This window comes from Beauveria bassiana (genome assembly GCF_000280675.1).
Source record: "Beauveria bassiana ARSEF 2860 unplaced genomic scaffold BBA_S00007, whole genome shotgun sequence".
In the NCBI taxonomy this organism is placed as follows: Eukaryota; Fungi; Ascomycota; class Sordariomycetes; order Hypocreales; family Cordycipitaceae; genus Beauveria; species Beauveria bassiana.
In genome coordinates, this window is record NW_007930842.1 from 193,097 (window position 1) to 213,781 (window position 20,685).

The following is a 20,685-nucleotide window of genomic DNA, read 5'->3' on the forward strand; positions in this document are numbered from 1 at the left end:
CAGCTCTGCCGTACGTAAGCGTTGCTGACTAGCTCTCTGATCAAACAAAACGCAAAGAGATCAAACGACGGCCTCTGATAGAAAGCCGTTAGTTGTCAAGAACAAAGCAGACATCAATTTTCAAATCTGCAAAGCTAGAGCTCAATCGCTGGAAACACTGTTTCCCCTGCTCTCAAGGCATCCAGGACTACCTTACATTGAAGTGAAACAATAGTCAACAGAGCGGCATAGTATGTATGGCTTTAATATGTTCACAAAGTTGAAAGTGTGGTTACCCGATGCGCTACTCTCAGATGTGGGTGGCAGTCTTCACGCTGCAAACGCGAGGTGGTGAAAGTGAACCGCACGGCACCTCCGAAAGAACATGGCAAAAACAGCCGCAAGAAAACATAAGTATCTATCATCCTTTATTGGCTACTAATTGTATTCTTCAGGTAGCGCTCCCCTACTCGGCCTTGACCCGAGCCCCAGCTTCATCCCACACGACACCTACCGGCTCATGGTTTCCCGAGAATTTGTAGCCTCCAAACCACAGCTCAAACTGCAAATCGGCAGGCGCCACAATCACGCGCACCTCGAATTCGCAAATATAAAACTTGTGGCCTTTGCTGAAGCACGTGCCTCGTTTCTGTTTGAGCACCAATTGGTGCTGCTGGACCCCCTCCAGGTTGCTCCTCACAGAGCAAAGTCTTGTGACGCCAGCTGCATTTGGAGCATGATTAGTTTTAGCATCGAATCTGTCGAAGTAGACTTTATTCTTACCCTGCTTTAAACTGGTCGGCAGAAACGATGGCTCGTTTGGAGATATGACAACCTCGGCGGTCCATATTCGCGTCGTGTCTCGCTCTGCCAGGTGAAACTCAAACTGGTTGACCAAAGGTTTGTTCGGGTCCACGAGATCACCCTGCACAGTGAATTAGATTCATCAAATCAATGCATAACGGCTCTCAAACAACATTACCTTTCGGATCATCCATTTGACTTGATTGACTGCCCAACGCTGGCGAGGGTCAAACCGATCTCGAATGACTTCTTCGTCGAAATGTTTCGCCGGCGAATACGCTTCCTTCATCACAATGCCGTAGCTAGCACGTGCAACCCTCGTCGCCAGAACAGACAAGTTTTCCGTTTCCATTCTTTGTTGGTGGTCTAGTAGGAGGCCGCGAACGACGACGAGTTGGGGATCTTGGCAGGGTACAACCACTGCATTGGTAGCGTTTGGATGTGGGAAGCTTACAAGATGCTGCTGAATGCTCTGTCGAACATAGGCCGAGCTTCCCAGCCCTCCTGAGAGAATTACAAACTTCTTTGACCGATTGTTAGTACTCGAATATCTAAGAAAGGGTAGGAGATTCATGCAACGTGCCACTTGGTCGGAAATGCCGTTGTCTTTGAGCCAGTTTAGCTGTTCGGTCGTCTGCTTCCAAACTCCGTCGATTTGGACATCAAACAGCTCCTGAATCTCCGGTCTTAAAGTCCCATTAGCACAACGCCAAATCAGTTCGATTTGGCACGCTTACAGGGAAAACACCATTCGCCCATTCTCAATACCAAGTCCCGCATGACTAAAGTTGTGTGAGACCCCTTCCATCTGAATCTTGAACTTTGCTCGCATATACACTTTTTCACCAAACTTGTGCTTGACAGTCCGGAAATAGTGACCTTGCGCCATTCTCATTGCACAGTTGTCCGGCAACTTGTCACGCACGTCTGGCCAGGTGTTGAGCCTCTGGTCGACTAGTCGGACGAAAGCGCGGTCGATGAGTGTTGAACCGATGCCAATACCCTTGACCGCGGCCAGCTGCGCCATTTGCGGATGATTTGCATCCGTAGATGTCACTCGCATCAGTGAAAGGTCAGTCGTTCCGCCGCCAGCATCAAGAGTGAGAAACAGGCTTCCCTGATCAAACTGAAGCGCACTCGTTTTGAGTGTCGCTACCGCAGCCGCCTCGGCCTCTGTCAGGTCAACTTGTGCGGAATGCTTGGGACCTTCCACACCAAATCCTGCATCTCGTATAATGCCCTTGAAGGAGTTTATCGTTTCCATTCGTGTCCACGTCGTCGGCACACTAAACAGAAAACTCACAGCCATGTTTGCCCACCCACCGGCGACAGATCCCAGACCGACCTGAACTTCAATGCATCTCTTAATGTGGTAATACACCTGCGTGAGGTAATCTGTGGCGTGCTTTCGCGCTTCTTCTACTGTTCTGGGGGCCTGAGCCACGCCCTGGTCCTGGGCAGCTACCAAGTTCTCACTGTCGACAAACATTTTGAAGAATTCGCAGCGTGTTTTGCCAGCAGGCTCGCCACCGTTTGCTTGGTAGTCAAGGTCGTCGTCATCAGCGCAGAGGTAGCCCCAGGATGAGAGCGTACCGTCGGCATTGTAAATCAGCTTTGTTGGGACTTTACGCTCTCCTTGATCTCCACTACCTGGCCAATCATGGATTACCTGGATTGGTGTTCGTGGCGCCTTCCATCCAACACCTGCAATCATCAGAGACGTGGAAATAATTGACCGACTTTTTTTGCAAACTTACCCGTAAAAGTGGTGCCAAAGTCAATAGAGACAACAATGTCCGGTTGTTGAGACATTTCGTAGCGATTTGGGCATCTCAATGTCCGACAGCATGGATTCAAGGTTGACGATACTCTGTCTCGGACGCGAGAGAACCGGAGCGCTGGTTGCGGTCACCGGAACAGATGCCCACCGGACGTACCTTTTCACGGCTAACAGTTCTCCATCTGCCTACTCTTTTCCGAGCGCAAATATGTGCCGACTCTACTGGTTGCCAATACCTGCAGTACGCCTTGCATGTGTGGCTGAATACATGGGTTTCAAAGGATGTTGGCACATCCACTCTTGATGCATTATAATTTATAGCTCACGCATATCACATGCCCTTGCAAGTACAATACACACCCAACACACCATCAGATGAAATCCTCCGCCTGTCTCTCGACGTCTTAAAACAACAAGACTTCTTCGTCCCCCTCGCCCACCTGCTTCGCACTGATCGCAAAGCAAAGCTTTGTCGATGCATTGACAATGTCTGCCGTCTATGAGATTGCAATTTCAATATTTCATGGGGCTGCTGGGCCGGATCCAAATTTGGCATACGGAATACTGAAATCGGGCGGCACTTCGGTGGACTGGCCGAAAACTCTGACGTCGATTTCCATTGCAGGCAAAGGGGTGGTCAACCCCATAACTCCCATAGCGAGAGATCTTTACCAGACAGCAACCAGCGCGACTGTAACAGGAACCGGCACGTTTGGACAGTATCTAGCCAACGGAATACCAGCGCCTTGGCCGCCAGGCTTCACAGGCCCTATAACCATCGCTGCCAGTTCTACTGCAACGTCAATTTCAACCCCATCATCGACACAAGCTACACCGACACCTGACACCTCGGTAACTTCTGGCGGAACGACTACTACTACATCGAATACAGAGACCGTCACAAGCAATCGCCCGACTTCGACCCCCAAGGCCCCGTCGGCTGTCTCGCCGTCCTCATCGGGAATCTCAACAGGCGCAGTTGCTGGAATTGCGATTGGGTGCGCTTTCGTCGGTCTCGTCATTGGCCTCCTTGCTGCATCTTGTCTTTTCAGGCGCAAAGCAGCAAAGCGCGGCAAAACGCTGGACCACGCAGCCATACATGATGAACTCGAGGTGTATCCCTCGGGCAAAGGGGCCCCGATCAATGACATGCAACTGAGCCAGTTCCTACTCGAGCCCACACCGGACAGAGATGTTGCTCAAGAAACCCAGTCGATTGGCGCACTCATCGACCAACATGTCGAAAGCTACTACCACCACCACCCAATCGCAGGCGACCAGAGAGCTCCCGCTTCTGCTCTCGCCGACCTTGGTTTTCCGTTCAGCAGCGCCGCGTCCCTAGATGCTCAGGGCGCTACTGCGCTTTGCCTTGATCCACGCAGCCGACAAGTCGGCCTGCGCCATGCCATCATGCGAGTCCTGTTCAGCAGCATCGACGTACACTCTTCTCAAGGCCCGTCAATGCTACCCGCACCAGTCGCCTCCTTTTTACGAGCTATTCCCCCAGCCGAAAGCGACCGCCTCGGCGACCCTCAAGGTAAGCATCAGTCTCCCCCCCCCCAATGCACGAGGGCCTCGGCCGCAACCAGCTTGGGGACAAACCACCACCAGCCAGCTCAGTTCGAGACACAGGCTGGCACAATCTCTCTTCTTTCACGGGCTGACAATAGTTGACTCTAACCTCGCCCAGCAAATGAGTTGGCTCTTCGAAAGTGGCGCAAGCTGTCGGCCTTTCTTCTCCATCCGGCCCGCAGCCAGCGAACCCCTCTCCCCACAACCGGAGATGCAACGGTGGAGGCGCAGGCCCAGGAGCTGGCCAGGTCGCTCAACACGTTTCTGCGCTTCTTTGTCGACAAGCAGCACCAGCAGCAGCAGGTGGACCATCTGCAGGCGGTTATTGAGGAGTGTGCGAAGCTGGGCTACATGCTCTTTTCTCATCCATGTGACTGGGCGTTCATCTTTGAGCCGGATCCCGTGCGAGGAGGAGTCGTGGTGGTCGAGGCTGGTCTGCGCAAGGTGGTTGTTGACCGAGACATGGCTCCTTCCCCCACAACCTCTTCTCTTGGCGCGTTTCCCCAGATTCTAGTTGAGCCTGTCATGGTGGCTACTTGATATAGGTAGTCGCCAAGTTCAATATGTCGACGGGTACGGTAATATTGCGGTGATTTAACAGATGATGGCCAAGTTTTAATAAGAATTTAATATGTGCAGCTTTTGTGCGTCCAGTATCCAGCCTGTTGTGAATTGTGCAAAAAGAACTGACCCGTTGGGCGACAAGGAATGGCCCAATCATGAGCGCTGATAACGGCCAGCCAGCAGCATCCTCGGTTGACAGCTGGCATGCACGGAACCGGGGCCAGTGCCAGGCAACCAGGCATGATAACAAAGAAAAACGCCACGACTAAAAGAGCATTGCGGAATTGAGACTCCTTTGTGCTATTTTGGTCGTGTCTGTTATTTGATGTGCCCATCACCAGTAATGCGCTGTCATGAATCACGAGAAAAATACCCTCGCAACCACACTGCCATGTGTAATATGCGTCAGGCAATAACTGATAATCTATTATTCGCTGCAAGGCTCAGGAGGTCTACTATTGTTGTCAGCCCCCTCTTCCCCGGAACCCTTCCCCCACCCCGCTCCATCTCGGCCGCCGGGCAAGTTATTATCAGCGGACGAATGCCCAAGTTCTACAGTGGGTGTACATAGTTGCGACGGGTGCGCCTTGATCATTAAATGAGAGGACAATTAGCCCCGTGTTATCCCCTGCTGCCAATGACAATAGCAGCAGCGCAAGGCTCTAACCCTTGTAAGTTCTGTTCCGCGGGGTGGAGTGCAAAGCAGCCAGCCGGCCTGAATATAAATACTAATGCAGGCGTAACCCGAAATAGTCAGCATTCGAATTTGGCGTTTTCGACCCAAAGTATTGGTACTTTATGCCAATGGTACGTGTAGATAGGCCCATCTGTCCAACATGGACGCCTGCACCCTACTACGCTGTCTCACATCTTACTGAACTAACTATTTAGCAATGCCTGATTTCGTTCCAGAGCTAATAAAAGCACCTCTAAACTTACGCTGTCGACGCTCTTTCAAATGAGAGCCTTTGCATCTTTGCGATCAGCTTTCAGCACCGTCACAGATACGGGCCGAGTCCCAAACGAGATTCGCATCTGCCTTGAACTTGTACAAACCTGCCACAAAGATCTCCAGGATTTGATTTCTCTGCGCAATGACCATCTCATACTCCTCGAAGCGGCTCCCGCCCAGATATTGCAGCGACTGAATAGCGTAATCGACCAAGCGAATCGCGGCCTGGCGGCAGCACGGTGCATTGTAGAAAGATGCCGCCCCGAAGCCAACCGCGGAAGAAGAACATCTTTACACGGTCAACTCGAGTGGGTTTGGGGCGCCTCATCAGAGTTTCGGCGCCAGGAACCGTTATTGAGCCGCCACCATGCCGCTGTACTGGCCGAGCTGAATTTCCTGCGACAACTGACGACGTGGGCAATGTTGGACGGCAGTACTGCGCGGGTGAACCACATTGCTGCGCTATTGAGCAGCGACCATGATTCAAAAGGTACGTATGCTGCGACTATATATGCACATGCCATCAGAGAAGAGAAGAAGGGGGGCTTTTTTGGAAATCTAACATGGCCTGCAGCACCGCCTTTGATGGCTTCTGGGCCGCGAGCGTGGACGCCGAGTTCGAGCCGCCACGAGACGCCACCGAATACGAGCGCAAAAATGATTGAATACGCAGATTTTCCTGAGGTTTTATTTCCAGACGCGCCTGCGGGGGTAGTGGCAACAAGCACAGAGACCGTGTCGCTGGCATCGGCGAGAGGATCACCGACCTGGGGCGCAAGTGGGAGAGAAAGGGCGCCTTCTAGGAACACTGTCATGAGCTCAAGTCACAATCGTGACATGTCACTTTTATTTCAAGATTGACTTGGACTTTGCAAACCCGTCCTCCGTGGTGAACCAGTGATGCTCGAAAAGATGAGCGCTCTTGACGATGCCAAAAATCGCCATGTAGCGTTGAGTGTCGTACTAGATAAGTGCAACAACACATCGTTTTCTTGCAAGTGATTAATGCCCGAATTGTAAACTATGTATTAAAAGCCTATCAAAGCGCCACGCCTCCTCGCTCGACACCGCGCTATCGGACACATCTTGCACCTTTCAGGTGCGGGAGAGCATATAGACGATATTTTCCGCAAGTTGAAGAATCGAATGGTGCAATGTGATGGGCCGACGGCCTTTGGCAGAACTAGTGCAGTTGATAATGAATGGATGGAATACCACTTCTGTGAGCTCATAGAGTAGAAGTCAAATCGGCGAGGATAGTCTCATTTCCAGAAGCTCATTTTGCTGCAAGATTTTATCGGCATAGGATGTGATGCGTAGTGGGAACGGCCATAAATGCATCCCTCCTGGGTATAAGCTGGGCTACAGTCAGTGTAGACAGGCTTATAATTGTCCACCAAATTGGACTTCTCTTCACGTCGACATAGGCTGCTATTTAAACGGCAGGGTAAACCCTCGGGGTATCATAAATTATAGACAGAAACCTCAGGCCAGCCCAAGATACCAGAGAAGTGCTCGCATTGTACACAGATGCGATGATTATTAATAATAGCTGTGGAAATTTATCTACCTATTCAACTACGGAATATTCTATATGAAATATATACTACCTAGTTAGTCAGAGTTTGGTTCCATTTACAGGCAACTCCGCTATTTCCAGCCACGATAGTCTTTACCACTAGCGAGGGAGGTTGTCATGATTTGCATTACATAGGGCGGTTTCCATTATGTAGAAAATTCCGGCTCACCCATCTTCTATAGTATGCCTACAACGACGTGAGCCTTTTTCGGTAAATATTCAACAAGGTCAAAGATAATCAGGCGCATGGCAACGTGATACCGTTGAGGGTTGACTGTGGGGGGCGGATCAGCGCTCCCCCGCAACTATTTTCAGACAAGCTGGACTGCAGCTTCACATCTCCCTTCTCCATCCTACAAGCTGTCCCTTTGATCCTCAAATTCCATCACTGTAGCACGCGACCTTGCTGGAAATTCGTTGCAAAAATGGAAGCTGGGGAGTTTGACTACGACTTCATCCTCGAGGATGAGTTCGACGCCATGTACGTTTAGTGCTTCGCGCCCGCGTGTCGTACTGGTTTGCCAATGACGACATGCCAATCTGACTGACTGACTTAATTCACATGACAGCTCTCTCGACAAGAAGCAATCATTGGACGAGATTCTGAGCGGAAAATATCCCGGTACATATCAACTTCTTGGAAACCTTACTACCCACTGCGCCCGCCCAAACTGACCAATTCAGCCAAGAACCATGCACGCAAAGTAGCCCAGGAGCTGGGCGTCGACAAGGGCATCATCTATCTCGTCGGTGAGCAGGAGCGCCGCTTTCCCGACTCTGATCAAGGGCCCAAATTCCGCCAGCATAGATAGTAGGTTCAATAAATCGTACTTGAATATTGAAATCTCTTTTAACACGCGCAGCTTCTACTACCTTTCCGGCGCAGACTATGCGGGCTGCACAGTCACCTACGACATCGGCGCCGACACTCTCGTCCTCTGGATTCCCTACACCGAGCCCAAGAAGAGCCATTGGTTCGGGTCGACCCCGTCTACCGCCCAGGCCGCCCGTCTGTACGACGCCGATCAGGTGCACTACATCAGCGACCTCGCCGGCTACATCACCAGCCTCCCGGCCGCCAGCACCGTCTACGCCCTGCACCCCGACCAGCGCCCGCCCCAGCTCGTCCAGCACCAGTCGTTCCGCGCCCGCTCCTCCGATGGCCCCCGCATCGATACCACGGCCCTCAAGCCGGCCATGAACCGCGCCCGCGAGGTCAAGGACCGGTACGAAATCGCCCTGGTCCGTCGCGCCAACGACATCTCCAGCGCGGCGCATCGCCGCGTCGCCCAGTCTCTGCGACGCATGAACAATGAGAGCCAGCTGCAGGCCGTCTTCGAGGCCGTCTGCACGTCCCGCGACGCGCACAACCAGGCCTATCCGGTCATTGCCGGCGCCGGCGCCAACGGCGCGACCCTGCACTACGGCGCCAACAATGCGCCGCTCAAGGGCAACGCCACCATTGTCCTCGACGCGGGATGCGAGTACCGCTGCTACGCCAGCGACATAACCCGCACCCTCCCCATTTCTGGGTCGTTTTCTCCTCGCGCGGCCGCCATCAATGACGTTGTCGCACGCATGCAAAACGAATGCATTGCGCTCATGAAGCCGGGCAAGCTCTACTATGAAATTCACCAGCACGCCGGCCATGTTGCCGTCGACGGCCTTCTTAAGCTCGGGATCCTGCGTGGCACCCGCGAGGAGCTCATTGCCGCCGGCACCGTGTCTGCCTTCTTCACACACGGTCTCGGCCACCACGTCGGTCTCGAGGTACACGATGTTGACGGTGACGTACCCCTCTTGATGTCGCGCGCCGCCGAGTCGGTGGTCAGGGCATTCAAGCGCGGCAAGCGCACTATGGTGACGCCGGAGAATCTCCTCGCCATGAACAGCCTCAGCGCGACGGCGGCGGAGAAACAGCGCACAGTCCTGCGCGCAGGCATGATTCTCACCATTGAGCCGGGCCTGTACTTTAATCGTGAGTACCTAGAGGGCTTCTTCCGCAATGACCCCGTCCACTCGAGGCTCATTGAGTGGGACGTCGTTGAGAGATACTACCCTGTGGGTGGAAGCCGCACCGAGGACTGCATCTTGGTGACGGAGAATGGCTACGAGAATCTGACGACGGCGCCCAAGGGCCAAGAGCTGCTGGACGTGATTAATGGCCGCGATGGATCCAAGCCTCGCAACTAAACATGGGGCTTCTAGTTTATAATGACGAGCGGCATTTTGTGGAAATGATCAGGTGGCTATTAGATAGCTGAGCGTACAGTATATATATACCAATGAGCAGTAACTTGTATACAATTTATAGCCTCCTTCGCGTTTACTCTCTAGACCCTAAAAATGTACACGGCGTGGCAACCGCCCCGGTCTCTTCCCATCTCGAGTCACTTCGATTCCCGACTTTGCTTCGATAGACACTGAACATAACAAATGACGCCAGACGATAAAAAAGTACCACTTTCCTTGCGCATAAAATAGATCCACACACAGTTGTGTACACCTTACTTTCTCTTTCTCGCTCACTGTTTATCCTACAGATACTTTTTGGGTCCAGCCATCTTGCGCCGCTTGTACAAAATGTAGATGCCCGCGAAAAGAATCTGTGTGCCAACAATGATAAAGATGAGCTTGCCGTGACCGGGAATGCTGTCGGCCATGCGCTCGGAGAGTAGACGGTGGTGGTCGGTGAGGGCGCCGCGGAAGCTCGTCTCGTGGGAGCTGATGCGGCGGTCGAGGGCGTCGCGCAGGCCGCTGACGTCGCGCTGGAGGGCCTCGACGGTGCGCTGGAGGCTGTCGACCTTGTCCAGGCGCTGGAGGTCGGCGCGGATGTTGCGCACCATGTCCTGGACTTCCCTGTGGCGCTGCTCATCGACGGCGTGATGCTCCGTTACCGACCGGTAGACGGCGGCCAGCTGGTGGTATGTCGACTGCAGCCGGTTGTGCAGGTCGGCAAACTGCTGCGCCGACGTCTGGAAGGTGTCGGCGCTCTCGTCGGGGAAGATCTTTTTGAAGGCATCGGCGGGATTCTCGTAGCCACCGGGCATCGCTTGCTGATTGCTATTTTGGTTATTGTTGCCCTGGCCCTGCTGCTGCTGGGAGTGACGAGGGTCGACGGTCTCGCTCATGACGGTGAGCTTGAAGACCTCAAAGGAGTCGGGATTCTCGGGCGTCGCGGCGGTGACGCCAAAAGTGTAGCCCTGGGGAATAACAATCTTGTCGCTCTCGAAGCACTTGCGGCCGTCAATATCGACCTTGAAGTTGCCGTTCGCATGGTGAATTTTGATCTGCGACGGCCGGCCCAGATTGCGGTAGGTGAGCTGGCAGTGGCCAAAGGCGAGGGCGTCAATGTTGCCCTGGTGGGCGTAGTCCTTGCTGCCGTCATTGAGAAAGCCGCGGAGCATGCCGCCAGAGCCGCCGTACTGGTCAATGACGAGGACGAGACCCTCGAAGCGACCGACGGTGTAGACGCTGTTCTCCTGGATGGTGGTGCGGCCGTCCTTGGCAAGCCAGATGTTGAGGTTGCCCGAGGCGCGCTCGGGGCCGTTGGCGCGAAAGTCAATGTCGGCAACCCAGTCGCTCCGCTGCAGCGTACGCTCGCCCCATATGGAGGCGCGTTGGTTCCCAATGCCCATGGGCGTCAGGATGACCCTGTTGGACAGCACATCGGGACGGTTGGGCTGCCCGTTGACGTGATAGTGCGGGATAGTACCGGGGGACTCGTCATGGCTGATTCTATGATGGTCGTTAGTGGATGTGAGGCGAAATCGGGATGAGGGAGTTAGGTGTCGGCAATCAAGCCAGGTTGAGGGATAGAAGAACGGACTTGGAATTTATGCCAAAGCTAAGCTCGTTGATGAGATACTGTGCCTGGCCCAGCCCAGCAGCGAGAGCTGCCAGGATCACGGCGGCAGTGCGCATGGTGGCGAGATGCTGCGTATGTTCCGTGGCAGTGAGGGAAGGTGATGTGTATTATACAGTTTCCACCAATATTCCACTCGGCAGTTTTAGCGGACCCAATGGTCAGTACTGAATGTCGAGACGGAGAATGTGGTGCAATCCCTCTTCAAGGTTGAAAGTCGGGGAGAGGACACTTTGGAGGCTGCCGGTGACAGGGGTTGGTGGAGTGGCGGGGAAGCAACGCCAGGATAGGTTGGAACAAGTTACAAACGAGGGAGAAAATTGCTGCGCAGAGGGAGAAAAAAAAAGAGAGAAATTCTCTGCGATGAGATTGACAATTGAAGGGAAAAGCAGCCGGTTTGTTGATAGAAAAGGGAAGAAAATCAGGGCGCATCAGAGAGACATGAGCTTGCATCTGATCGCGGCGCGTTGTGGACTATCGATAAGCTGCCGGCCGTGGAGGTGCTGCTAACTAACGCTAACTAACTAAGCTAATTACTGCAAACAAAAAACATCCCCAGCTTCGTCTTGGTGACAGCTGCTCTCTGCCCGTTTCCAAGCTTTACGCCGCGCATCTCGGCTCGGCATTGTCCACATCCAATGATTTCTGCCATGCCACGCATATCCTAAACCCCTTCTTTCTTCTTTGACTCAGCATGTCCGACACGACGTACCCGACCATCACGCAGTGCGCGTTGGTTGCGGCCGCCTTTAAGATTCTCCTGTTCCCCGCCTAGTACGAAGACCCGGACGGCAGTCGTCAAGACTTTCAGCAAAGTCTTTCAACAAATTTGCTAACATGTTGATATTTAGCAAATCTACCGATTTTGAAGTCCACCGCAACTGGCTCGCCATCACAAACAGCCTCCCCCTCTCCGAGTGGTACTACGAGGACACGTCGCAATGGACGCTCGACTACCCGCCCTTCTTTGCCTACTTTGAGTGGCTCATGTCGCACATGGCCCGCCTCGCCGACCCGGCCATGGTGCGCGTCTTCAACCTCGAGCACGACACTTGGCAGACCGTCTACTTTCAGCGCGCCACCGTCGTCGTCACCGAGCTGCTGCTCGCCTACGCCCTGCAGCTGTTTGTCGAGTCGTCGCCGCTGGCCTCGCGCCGCGCCGCGCAGGCCGCCGCCCTCTCCGTCCTGCTGTCGCCGGGTCTACTCATCATCGACCACATCCACTTTCAGTACAACGGATTCATGTATGGCATCCTCGTGCTGTCACTCGTGCTGGCCCGCGGCAAGGACACGCTGCTCGGCAGCGGCCTGGCGTTTGCGACTCTACTCTGCTTCAAGCACATTTACGTCTATCTCGCCCTGGCGTATTTTGTCTACTTGCTGCGCGCCTACTGCTTGTCGTCCAAGTCCATCTTTAGCATCCGCTTCGCCAACTGCGTCAAGCTGGGCGGTGGCATTGTGGCAATTGTGGCGGCCGCGCTGGGTCCGTTTGCCGCTCTGAAGCAGATGCCGCAGATGCTGAGCCGACTGTTTCCCTTTGCGCGAGGACTGTGTCATGCGTACTGGGCCCCAAATGTCTGGGCGCTGTATTCCTTCGCTGACCGCGCCCTCATTGTCCGTGAGTATTTGCTAATCAGACACGCGGCTTGCCGGTCTGCGCTAACCCGCCTAGTTGCCCCAAGGCTCGGCCTCGACATCAAGGCAGACGCCCTGCAGAGCGTTACCCGCGGGTTGGTCGGCGACACTTCTTTTGCCGTACTCCCCGAGATCAGCGCCAGCACCTGTTTTGCCCTGACGTTGCTCTTCCAGGCGCTCCCACTCATTAAGCTCTTTATGCAGCCGACATGGGAGAACTTTATCGGCGCGACAACACTCTGCGGATACGCCTCCTTTTTATTTGGCTACCACGTACATGAAAAGGCCATTCTGCTCGTGATAATTCCCTTCAGTCTGATCGCGCTGCGAGACAGGCGACACCTCTCCACGTTTCGGCCATTAGCCGTCGCGGGCCACGTCTCGCTCTTTCCTCTTTTATTCACGCCAGCCGAATTCCCCATAAAGACCGTCTACACGCTGCTGTGGCTGGTCATCTTCCTCACAGCCTTTGACAGGCTGACGCCAGCATCCAGCAAGCCGCGCACCTTCCTGCTCGACCGCTTCAACACGCTGTATATTGCGCTATGTATCCCGCTCGTCGTCTACACATCGCTCGTACACCAGCTCGTCTTTGGCCAGCGCCTTGAGTTTCTTCCGCTAATGCTGACCAGCGTTTACACGGCAGTGGGCGTGGTGGGAAGCTGGGTGGCCTACATGGTCGTGTACTTTACATCATAACATCTGTCATTTATAAGCTATAGAATCACTAGAGCAATTTCACAAAAGCGATTTTCTGGACTTTTCTCGAAACTTTTGCCGTGGTTGAGGTTTCCTTTACCATCTCGTGGTAGCAGTGAGATGAGTGTACTATTCTGGTGTGACGAGTTTCGGGTTGCACAGTGGTGGACCCTGAGCAATTCCGAGCGGATCACTGCAATTGACATATTTCGTTTCTGTGATACCTTGTTTGCATGTAGGCAATATATGACGAGAGATGCAGCAAAGCGCCGCGCCCTCCGGCATGCATACATGTACGTGACACGAACCCCGCGGATGATTTCTCCTCCTTCAAACCTGTGTCAGCTCAAGACTAATCTTAGAGTTTCCCCCAAGAATTAGCTGTATGTTTATGATTGACAACCTCCCGTGTTGTATCAGGCGCTGACAGTGACAGGTACACCATGGCGGCTCTAGACTCCAAAGCGATAGCCTTCGCGCCGACGACTCGAACGGTTCCGATGAAGGTTTTGTGCCTGGGAATGGGCCGTACAGGAACCGTATGTATGTTAATACCCCTCCTGTTGGCTGTCATGAACTTGGCAGAAAATGAGCATAGCTGAAGAAGAATCATGACAGCACTGCGCGAGTCGCTTCGTACACTGGGCTATTGGGAGGTGTACCACACCGTGAGCGCCATTACGACCAGGTTGAACGATTGTAAGTTGTGGTATAATCTACTCAAGAAGAAAGCGGCCGGTGGGAGAGTGACGCGCGAGGATCTAGACCGCATCTTGGGTGATTGTCAGGTTAGTTGCTGGCAAATACCCCCGCTTCTAAGGCCTCGTGAACTTTTACTGACTGCCCGGTTTCTTAGGCTGTTTTGGACATGCCGGCGGCCTACTTTGCCGAAGAACTCATTGAAGCGTATCCTGATGCCAAAATTATTTTGACTGTGCGAGATACGGAAAGCTGGTTTGCGTACGTCTTCCCCCTATTGCAACAAGGACCCGCATAGTACATGGCCACTCGGCGTCTCTTTGCTGACGATTCACGACAGCTCCTACTCAAGAACTATCCGTCCCATCCAAGACAGCCCTCTTACTCCATTTGTCTCGATGATGGACTGGTTGCTGCTGATGCCTACGCGGTGGGTGAAGCCCATGTTCCAGACGATCGATCGAATGCTGTTCCAAGGCGATTTCGTCAGCAATGGGCGGCGCGTCTACGAGGAGCACAATGCCCGAGTGCGGGCTCTCGCTCCGCCCGGAAAGCTCCTCGAGTACCACGTGCGGGAGGGGTGGACGCCGCTGTGCGCGTTCCTGGGTCGCGAGGTGCCCGACAATCTGGTGGCCGAGGAGACGCCGCACCTCAACAGTAGCATGGCATTTATAGATATGTATCATGGAATCAACTACCGGCTACTTTTCGCGCAGGGAAAGCGGCTTCTGGACGTGGCGGCGTATACGGCGCTGATGGCGGTTGTCGCTGGAGCGGCGGCGAAGAGATCGGGGTTCAAGTGGCCCGTGTTTGTCTAAGGAGAGGATAGGTTTGGGGAATAGGAGCTCCGTTTCACAAACTTATCAGAATAGCCAACGTATACGAAATGGACTATTTCTTTCGGTAAATACGCGTCTCGTTTTCAATCACGGTGGCCATGTTGCTGTTGGGAGACGGTTATAGTCCCTCGATGGAATTGAATGCGATACTCTGAATCAAAGACACGAGATCCGGTAGCAGCAAAGACTTTTTGATCGTGAGTGAGTTTCTTGATGAATGAAATTTCCCGGTCTAGAAACTCGAAAAGTATTGCCGTGAGGGGCCGCTAAAGACCAGCCCTGCCGGGCTCCAGCGGCCAAGTCTGGTGTTGGCGGAGATGACGGAACAAGATGGGAGGTGCAGAGGCAGAAGTGAGCGGGATATTGTATCGGTAAAAAGGCAATAGTATAGTCGTCTCAATTCTCCTTCAGATTGCGAACAGAATGAGCCCAAATAAGAGCATAACGGCAGCGCGTGTCGCGGTGCAAAGAGGCAATATCATGGCGAGGCAGCGTCGAGGTGGTGCAACGGGCAGTGAGAGGGAACGGGGTTGGCCCCGGCGCAGCCGGGTGGGCCGGGTTATAAGTACCTTTGTCGTACCTGGGGGATTGGGAGGGCGGCAGAGGAAGAGAGAGGCGGGCAGGATAACGACGCGTCGGTGGGCTGCAGTCCAGATCTTTGAGCTTCTAAGTTATAAGAATGACCGAAGGAGCGTGTCGCAATTTTTATTTCATTTTCTAATGGAGTTTTCGTACAGCAATACACCACAACTCAGACCAGTCGTCGACGGAGGCACACCCCCTGGGTACCTGGCAGTTTCGGCCCCCACAAAACTTAGTGCAAGTTTCCCTTCCTGGCGAGGCCGGCTTTGTCACTCGTCAAAACTAATCTACCATGGACTGCAAGTACCATTGCACCATTTTTGCCTGTAACGATACCTCTTCTGCCGCCCCGTTTGGTCTCTACGCGCCGCCCGCCAGCTGCCAGGCTAGGTATTTGTGTTGCCAGCTGCCCGCCCAGAAAATTAAAATCAACGACAGTCTTTTGCCGTCGCTTGCGTTTTCTTCCTTTTCCCCCTCCCAGTTGGCTCTATTTTCTCCTCCTCACCATCACCATCATCAACACTATACCAACTACATCATCACCAATGTCCCCTTCACCCCGACATATCGCTCTCATCTACAAACCCTCCTCCGCGTCGTGTAAGTGAGGTCACCTCGATCGACCCGCACCCGTGGTGCGTCGTGTAGTCTGCCGTGTCTCGCACGCTCCCACCAGGGCCACCAAAAGGGCCAGCCAAAATCCACCTTCTTCCTCCTGCTCGCCCCCCGACCGACGACAACACCACTACACAGCCAAAAAAAAGTCTCCACCTGACCTTTTTACTCTTTTTCATTCCTACATAATCGAAAACGCCGCAGCTCGATCAATCTGTCCCACCAGAGACCGCACTCTTGCTTATATACATCTTTGCTTTACTTGCCTCGTCCGACTTGACGACACAGAGCGCGCGCCAACGTCCACCGACCAGCGGCACCGGCTACTCTCGCTCTTCTCCGGCGCGTTACAACCCTGACGTCGCCCCCCCTCTGCACGGCACTTGAGGCTGTGGCCATTACGCTCCCGCAAGACGCGCTTCCAACAACAAGATTCATTGCAGTCTAAGCAACTTGCACCTCGCCGTCTGCTCTGCGCACGTATAGGCGCGACTCGGCCGCCGTGGGTGATTGACACCATGGTACGCACTCCGAACACGACCGTGTTCATGCGAGCTCTCGAGACCTACAACACCACGCGCCCACCAACTCGGCCGACTGACTTTTCTTTCCTCCAGGTCCTGTTCAAGCGCAAGCCTGTCAAGTTCCTTCCTCCGGCAGAGGTTGAAGATGAAGATGCAGAGGTATTGCTTGATACCATGGTCACACATGCATGTTTCGTACGACAACTGACGCGACGCAGGTCTGGCACATTCCCCAGACGGGTGAAATATTCGCCACGTATGAAGATTATTTGAATCGGTGAGCACAGAAACACCCAATGGTCTGAAAGCATCGTTGAATCACGCTAACACCGTCTAGCATGGACTTCTATAAGCAGGTACAGCGCGCATCCTGCCGACGACACAGACCCGCCACTAATATATACAGCGTCGCTTCAATGATCAAATAACGGGTCATTCAGGCCTCACATTTTTCGAAGCACACGAAAGCGAAGTTGGTATAGCCAAAAACGAATCGTGTCCGTTTCTAACCCGTCTCTAGCTCGCCGGCGCACGCGAAGTCGAAGAATCGTTCCCCGAAGCACTCAAAGGCCCCATTCTCCGCAGAGTGCAGTTCCAAATCGTCTCGCGACTCGATAATCTCGTCGACACAATCTATGACGAATTCAAACAAGATTACTATCCCGGCGAGGAGGTCACCATTACGGGCCAAGGCGGTGAGCGAACCCATGGCCTCGTCCGCGACAAGACAACCTTTGGCGAGCGCCTTTTAGCCGACGGGACACGCACGAAACCCTCGACGAGATACTTGGTTGACGCCCACCGCACCGACCATGAAGTCATCGTCACCGAAGAGAACATCTCACGCGATCGGGGCGTGTTCACCAAAGCCATGCTACGCGCCTTCCTCAAGAAGACTGTGATGCGCGAAGCATGGACCGGTGCGCCCTGGCTCGTGAAGCAGGAATATGCTGCGCAGTACCATATCGACACCCGGATACCTCCCCATCTGCGCTACGACACCAAACTCCAGGAGCGCAAGCAGCTTCAAGCCCAGAAGCGCTCATCCGATATTAATGGCCATGCCGCATCCCAGCCAGCACGACTACCTGAACTGAAGCCGGCCAAGAGCATCAAGCCCAAGCCTCCACCTGGTAAGGGACTCAAGTGGCCAGCTGGGATTGTCAATGGCAGCGCGGAGCCTGGCATCAAAAGCGAACCCTCTCCTCCACCTCCACCTCCTCCACCAAAATATCCCATCGAAGACTTGCAGCTCGAGCCCAGCACCGAGCTTCAACGGCCGGCAGTTAAATTTATGTGCAGCGATGCACCCTCAAACGAGGGCAACGATGACCCGCTAAGGGAATACGTGGAAATGAAGTCTGTTGGCCCACTGCTGGAGACTTGGGATACTCTCAATGTGTACTGCGAAATCTTCAAGCTTGACTCTTTTACCTTTGATGACTTTGTCGAAGCCATGTCTGTCGCTTCTGAACGCACCGCTGTACAACTTTTTCACGAAATCCACTGTTCAGTACTCAAGATTTTGGTAGACTCTGAGCAAGATGGCGGTAAAGTTCGCATCACATTGCCCGAAATCGAAGAGGACGACAGTGATGACGAGGATGGCGAAAACGAAGAAAACGACCAGGAAGAAGAGGAGGAAGAGGAAGAGGAAGAGCCCGAAGAGAAGCCCGTCAAACGAGCTACGCGCAGCAGTCTAGCCAAGCAAGAAGCCGAGCGGATAGCTGCCGAAGCTGCCGCTGCCGAGGAAGAAACTCTCAAGGCCGAGATCGAGTCCAAGACGCGCGCCGAAGAAATGATGAAGGAATTCGACTGGGTGGAGCATATTCGGAAACGAGATTTTACCAATGGCGGCTGGGAGCGCATCGTTGTCGGCCTGTTACATCAGCTGTCAAAGGGCGAGAAGAACCAGCAGCTATATCAGGACCTGCTCTTGCAGATTATTCCTGCCGATACAGACCCTACGCAAGATGCTGCGCGCCAAAAGTATGCCGAGCTCAATGTCAATACGAGAGTACAGATCTTGCAGATTTTGTGCATGTTGACCATGGAGACCAAGGCTGTGCGCGGCTACATGGAAGACTGCAACGATACCATGACCAAGTATCGCAAGGACAGGGTTGAGTGGCAGCGCCAGCGCAAGCAAGCAACGGAGGAGCTCCGCCAACTTAACGAACAGCGCAAGGCTCTACTTCCCGAGAACCCGCCCGCAGAGGAACAGGGCAAGGAGAATGGAGATCAGAGCATGAACGGGGCTGACGACACAATAACCGAAAAAGAAGGCGACGACGAAGCTGAGCCCAGTCACGACGACAAGTCGCAGAAAAAGCGCCAAGGTCGTCAGGTCGTTGACAAGCGCAAGAAGCGAGAAGAGCAGGAGGCAGCGCGCAAGGCCAAAGAAAAGGTACAGAAAGAAGCTGCCAAGGCGTCTCACCAGTCGAAGCAGTTCACCAAGCTGCTTAAGGAGATTCAAAAGAAAGAAGATTTTATCAAGGAATGCGAGGCAGAAGTGGCAACGATTGAGAATGACCTCCGCGAGGCAGACTGCCCACGCACACGTGTTCTGGGCAGGGATCGTTTCTGGAATCGATATTACTGGTTTGAGCGCAATGGCATGCCCTATGGTGGGCTGCCAACTAGCTCAACTGCTAAGGCCGGCTACGCGAATGGACGCTTGTGGATTCAGGGGCCTGACGAGCTGGAGCGCGAAGGCTACATCGACGTACCGCCGGACCTCGAAAAAGAGTACAAAGCCAAATTCAACATGACAATTCGAGAGCGCAAGAACAAGGAGGAAGGCGGTACGAGCCTGGAGAGCGCTCACCAATGGGCCTACATTGCCGATGCGAAGAGCTTGGATCAGCTGATTTACTGGCTAGATCCGCGAGGGTTCAACGAGCTGCGTCTTCGAAAGGAGCTGGTCACGTTCAGAGACAAGATTGCGGAGCACATGGAAAAGCGCCAGCAGTACCTGACCAAAGTCGCGGAGGAAGAGGCAGGCAGAGAAGAATCGGCGCCGACGAAGCGCAGCAGCTCGCGGATCCGAGATAAGACGCCGGAGCCGCGCAACTATCGATGCCTGCGGTGGGAGAATAGCATGGCGCTGGAAGAGCTTGGTCACTTGCACGCAGATCCGCCGCCGCCGCCTCGTCTGCGCAAGCAGACCAAGAAGAGGGAGGCGATGGAGGTGCCACCCGTACCGCCGCCGAGAGCCGCCAAGAGGAGCCGACGCTGACAAGGCAGGTAGCAGTGTGTATATCCTTGTGAGATTCTGTGTGCACTTTTGTTCTTGTTGGTGGATCTTGTTTGAGACAGGTACGCATGATTGAATTTGCGGGTGTTTTCGGCGGGTTATAGAAGCGGTCCTTGGTTGGCACGTTAAAAAGTTGGCGTCGGGAGGTGATGCCAGTGCGGCCTGTTTTGTTTCTTGCTGAAAATGAGAAAGAAATCATGTATTATACATCATTCTGAATAGCACAGAGTGTTTTTAGGATATCCAATAGACGGCTCGCATGCAAGGCGTTGATTTTATGATGCTGTCAGGTCCCGAGTAGCGTTTGATGGATGTGCGCGTGGTCACACGTTGCGCATTTAGAAAGGCAGCGTGGCTAGTCGGTGGTATGAAGCGTTTCCTATCAATATTCTTTGGCCGAGGGTCCTTGGTCAATCCCAGACCTCCAGTCCAGTCATGTGAAGATAGCGTAAGCGTCGGACTCTTGTGCACAGCACTAGTCTTTGCTCATCTTCACAAAAAAAGGCCGTTGGGTTTTTTTTCCGGCACAAAAGCTGAGCTGTTATTGAGTATATACATGGGAAATAAGCCGGGTAGTTGAGGGTGCTGACATTTGTCTGTCTGTTGAGCCTGGGCAACGACAGGGCGGGCGCCAAAAGGCTTGTCATGGACTCTTAATAAGGCACGGCAAACACCAAGCCATCAATTCATCAACAACATTCACTGCCCCTGCAGCCGTCGTGAATCGGCGACGTCCGTACA

At 53.7% G+C, this 20,685-nt stretch overlaps 8 protein-coding genes across 8 annotated transcripts; 6 read left to right on the forward strand and 2 right to left on the reverse strand.

Moving 5' to 3' along the window:
* Positions 1-445: 445 nt before the first annotated feature.
* Positions 446-2,595, reverse strand: BBA_03272 (Hsp70 family chaperone; the record flags this gene model as incomplete). The annotated part of the gene is made up of 6 exons (XM_008598369.1): positions 446-702; positions 763-904; positions 962-1,306; positions 1,370-1,469; positions 1,521-2,487; positions 2,541-2,595. The coding sequence occupies 6 exons, from the start codon at positions 2,593-2,595 to the stop codon at positions 446-448; spliced, it is 1,866 nt and encodes a 621-aa protein (XP_008596591.1).
* A 454-nt stretch (positions 2,596-3,049) lies between these two features.
* On the forward strand, positions 3,050-4,675 carry BBA_03273 (uncharacterized protein; the record flags this gene model as incomplete). Its single annotated transcript, XM_008598370.1, has 2 exons — positions 3,050-4,100; positions 4,254-4,675. The coding sequence occupies 2 exons, from the start codon at positions 3,050-3,052 to the stop codon at positions 4,673-4,675; spliced, it is 1,473 nt and encodes a 490-aa protein (XP_008596592.1).
* Positions 4,676-5,657: 982 nt separating this feature from the next.
* Positions 5,658-6,316, forward strand: BBA_03274 (uncharacterized protein; the record flags this gene model as incomplete). The annotated part of the gene is made up of 2 exons (XM_008598371.1): positions 5,658-6,145; positions 6,226-6,316. The coding sequence occupies 2 exons, from the start codon at positions 5,658-5,660 to the stop codon at positions 6,314-6,316; spliced, it is 579 nt and encodes a 192-aa protein (XP_008596593.1).
* A 1,339-nt stretch (positions 6,317-7,655) lies between these two features.
* BBA_03275 (metallopeptidase family M24) lies at positions 7,656-9,423 on the forward strand (the record flags this gene model as incomplete). Its single annotated transcript, XM_008598372.1, has 4 exons — positions 7,656-7,711; positions 7,800-7,852; positions 7,915-8,041; positions 8,094-9,423. The coding sequence occupies 4 exons, from the start codon at positions 7,656-7,658 to the stop codon at positions 9,421-9,423; spliced, it is 1,566 nt and encodes a 521-aa protein (XP_008596594.1).
* Positions 9,424-9,767: 344 nt separating this feature from the next.
* BBA_03276 (legume-like lectin family protein) lies at positions 9,768-11,154 on the reverse strand (the record flags this gene model as incomplete). Its single annotated transcript, XM_008598373.1, has 2 exons — positions 9,768-10,968; positions 11,060-11,154. 2 exons carry the CDS (start codon positions 11,152-11,154, stop codon positions 9,768-9,770), a joined length of 1,296 nt encoding a protein of 431 aa, XP_008596595.1.
* Positions 11,155-11,789: 635 nt separating this feature from the next.
* On the forward strand, positions 11,790-13,429 carry BBA_03277 (glycosyltransferase family 57; the record flags this gene model as incomplete). Its single annotated transcript, XM_008598374.1, has 3 exons — positions 11,790-11,869; positions 11,947-12,713; positions 12,768-13,429. 3 exons carry the CDS (start codon positions 11,790-11,792, stop codon positions 13,427-13,429), a joined length of 1,509 nt encoding a protein of 502 aa, XP_008596596.1.
* Positions 13,430-14,040: 611 nt separating this feature from the next.
* BBA_03278 (NAD dependent epimerase/dehydratase) lies at positions 14,041-14,946 on the forward strand (the record flags this gene model as incomplete). The annotated part of the gene is made up of 3 exons (XM_008598375.1): positions 14,041-14,217; positions 14,286-14,389; positions 14,469-14,946. 3 exons carry the CDS (start codon positions 14,041-14,043, stop codon positions 14,944-14,946), a joined length of 759 nt encoding a protein of 252 aa, XP_008596597.1.
* A 1,736-nt stretch (positions 14,947-16,682) lies between these two features.
* BBA_03279 (chromatin assembly protein) lies at positions 16,683-19,926 on the forward strand (the record flags this gene model as incomplete). The annotated part of the gene is made up of 4 exons (XM_008598376.1): positions 16,683-16,847; positions 16,907-16,965; positions 17,026-17,044; positions 17,209-19,926. The coding sequence occupies 4 exons, from the start codon at positions 16,683-16,685 to the stop codon at positions 19,924-19,926; spliced, it is 2,961 nt and encodes a 986-aa protein (XP_008596598.1).
* Between the last annotated feature and the right edge of the window lie 759 nt (positions 19,927-20,685).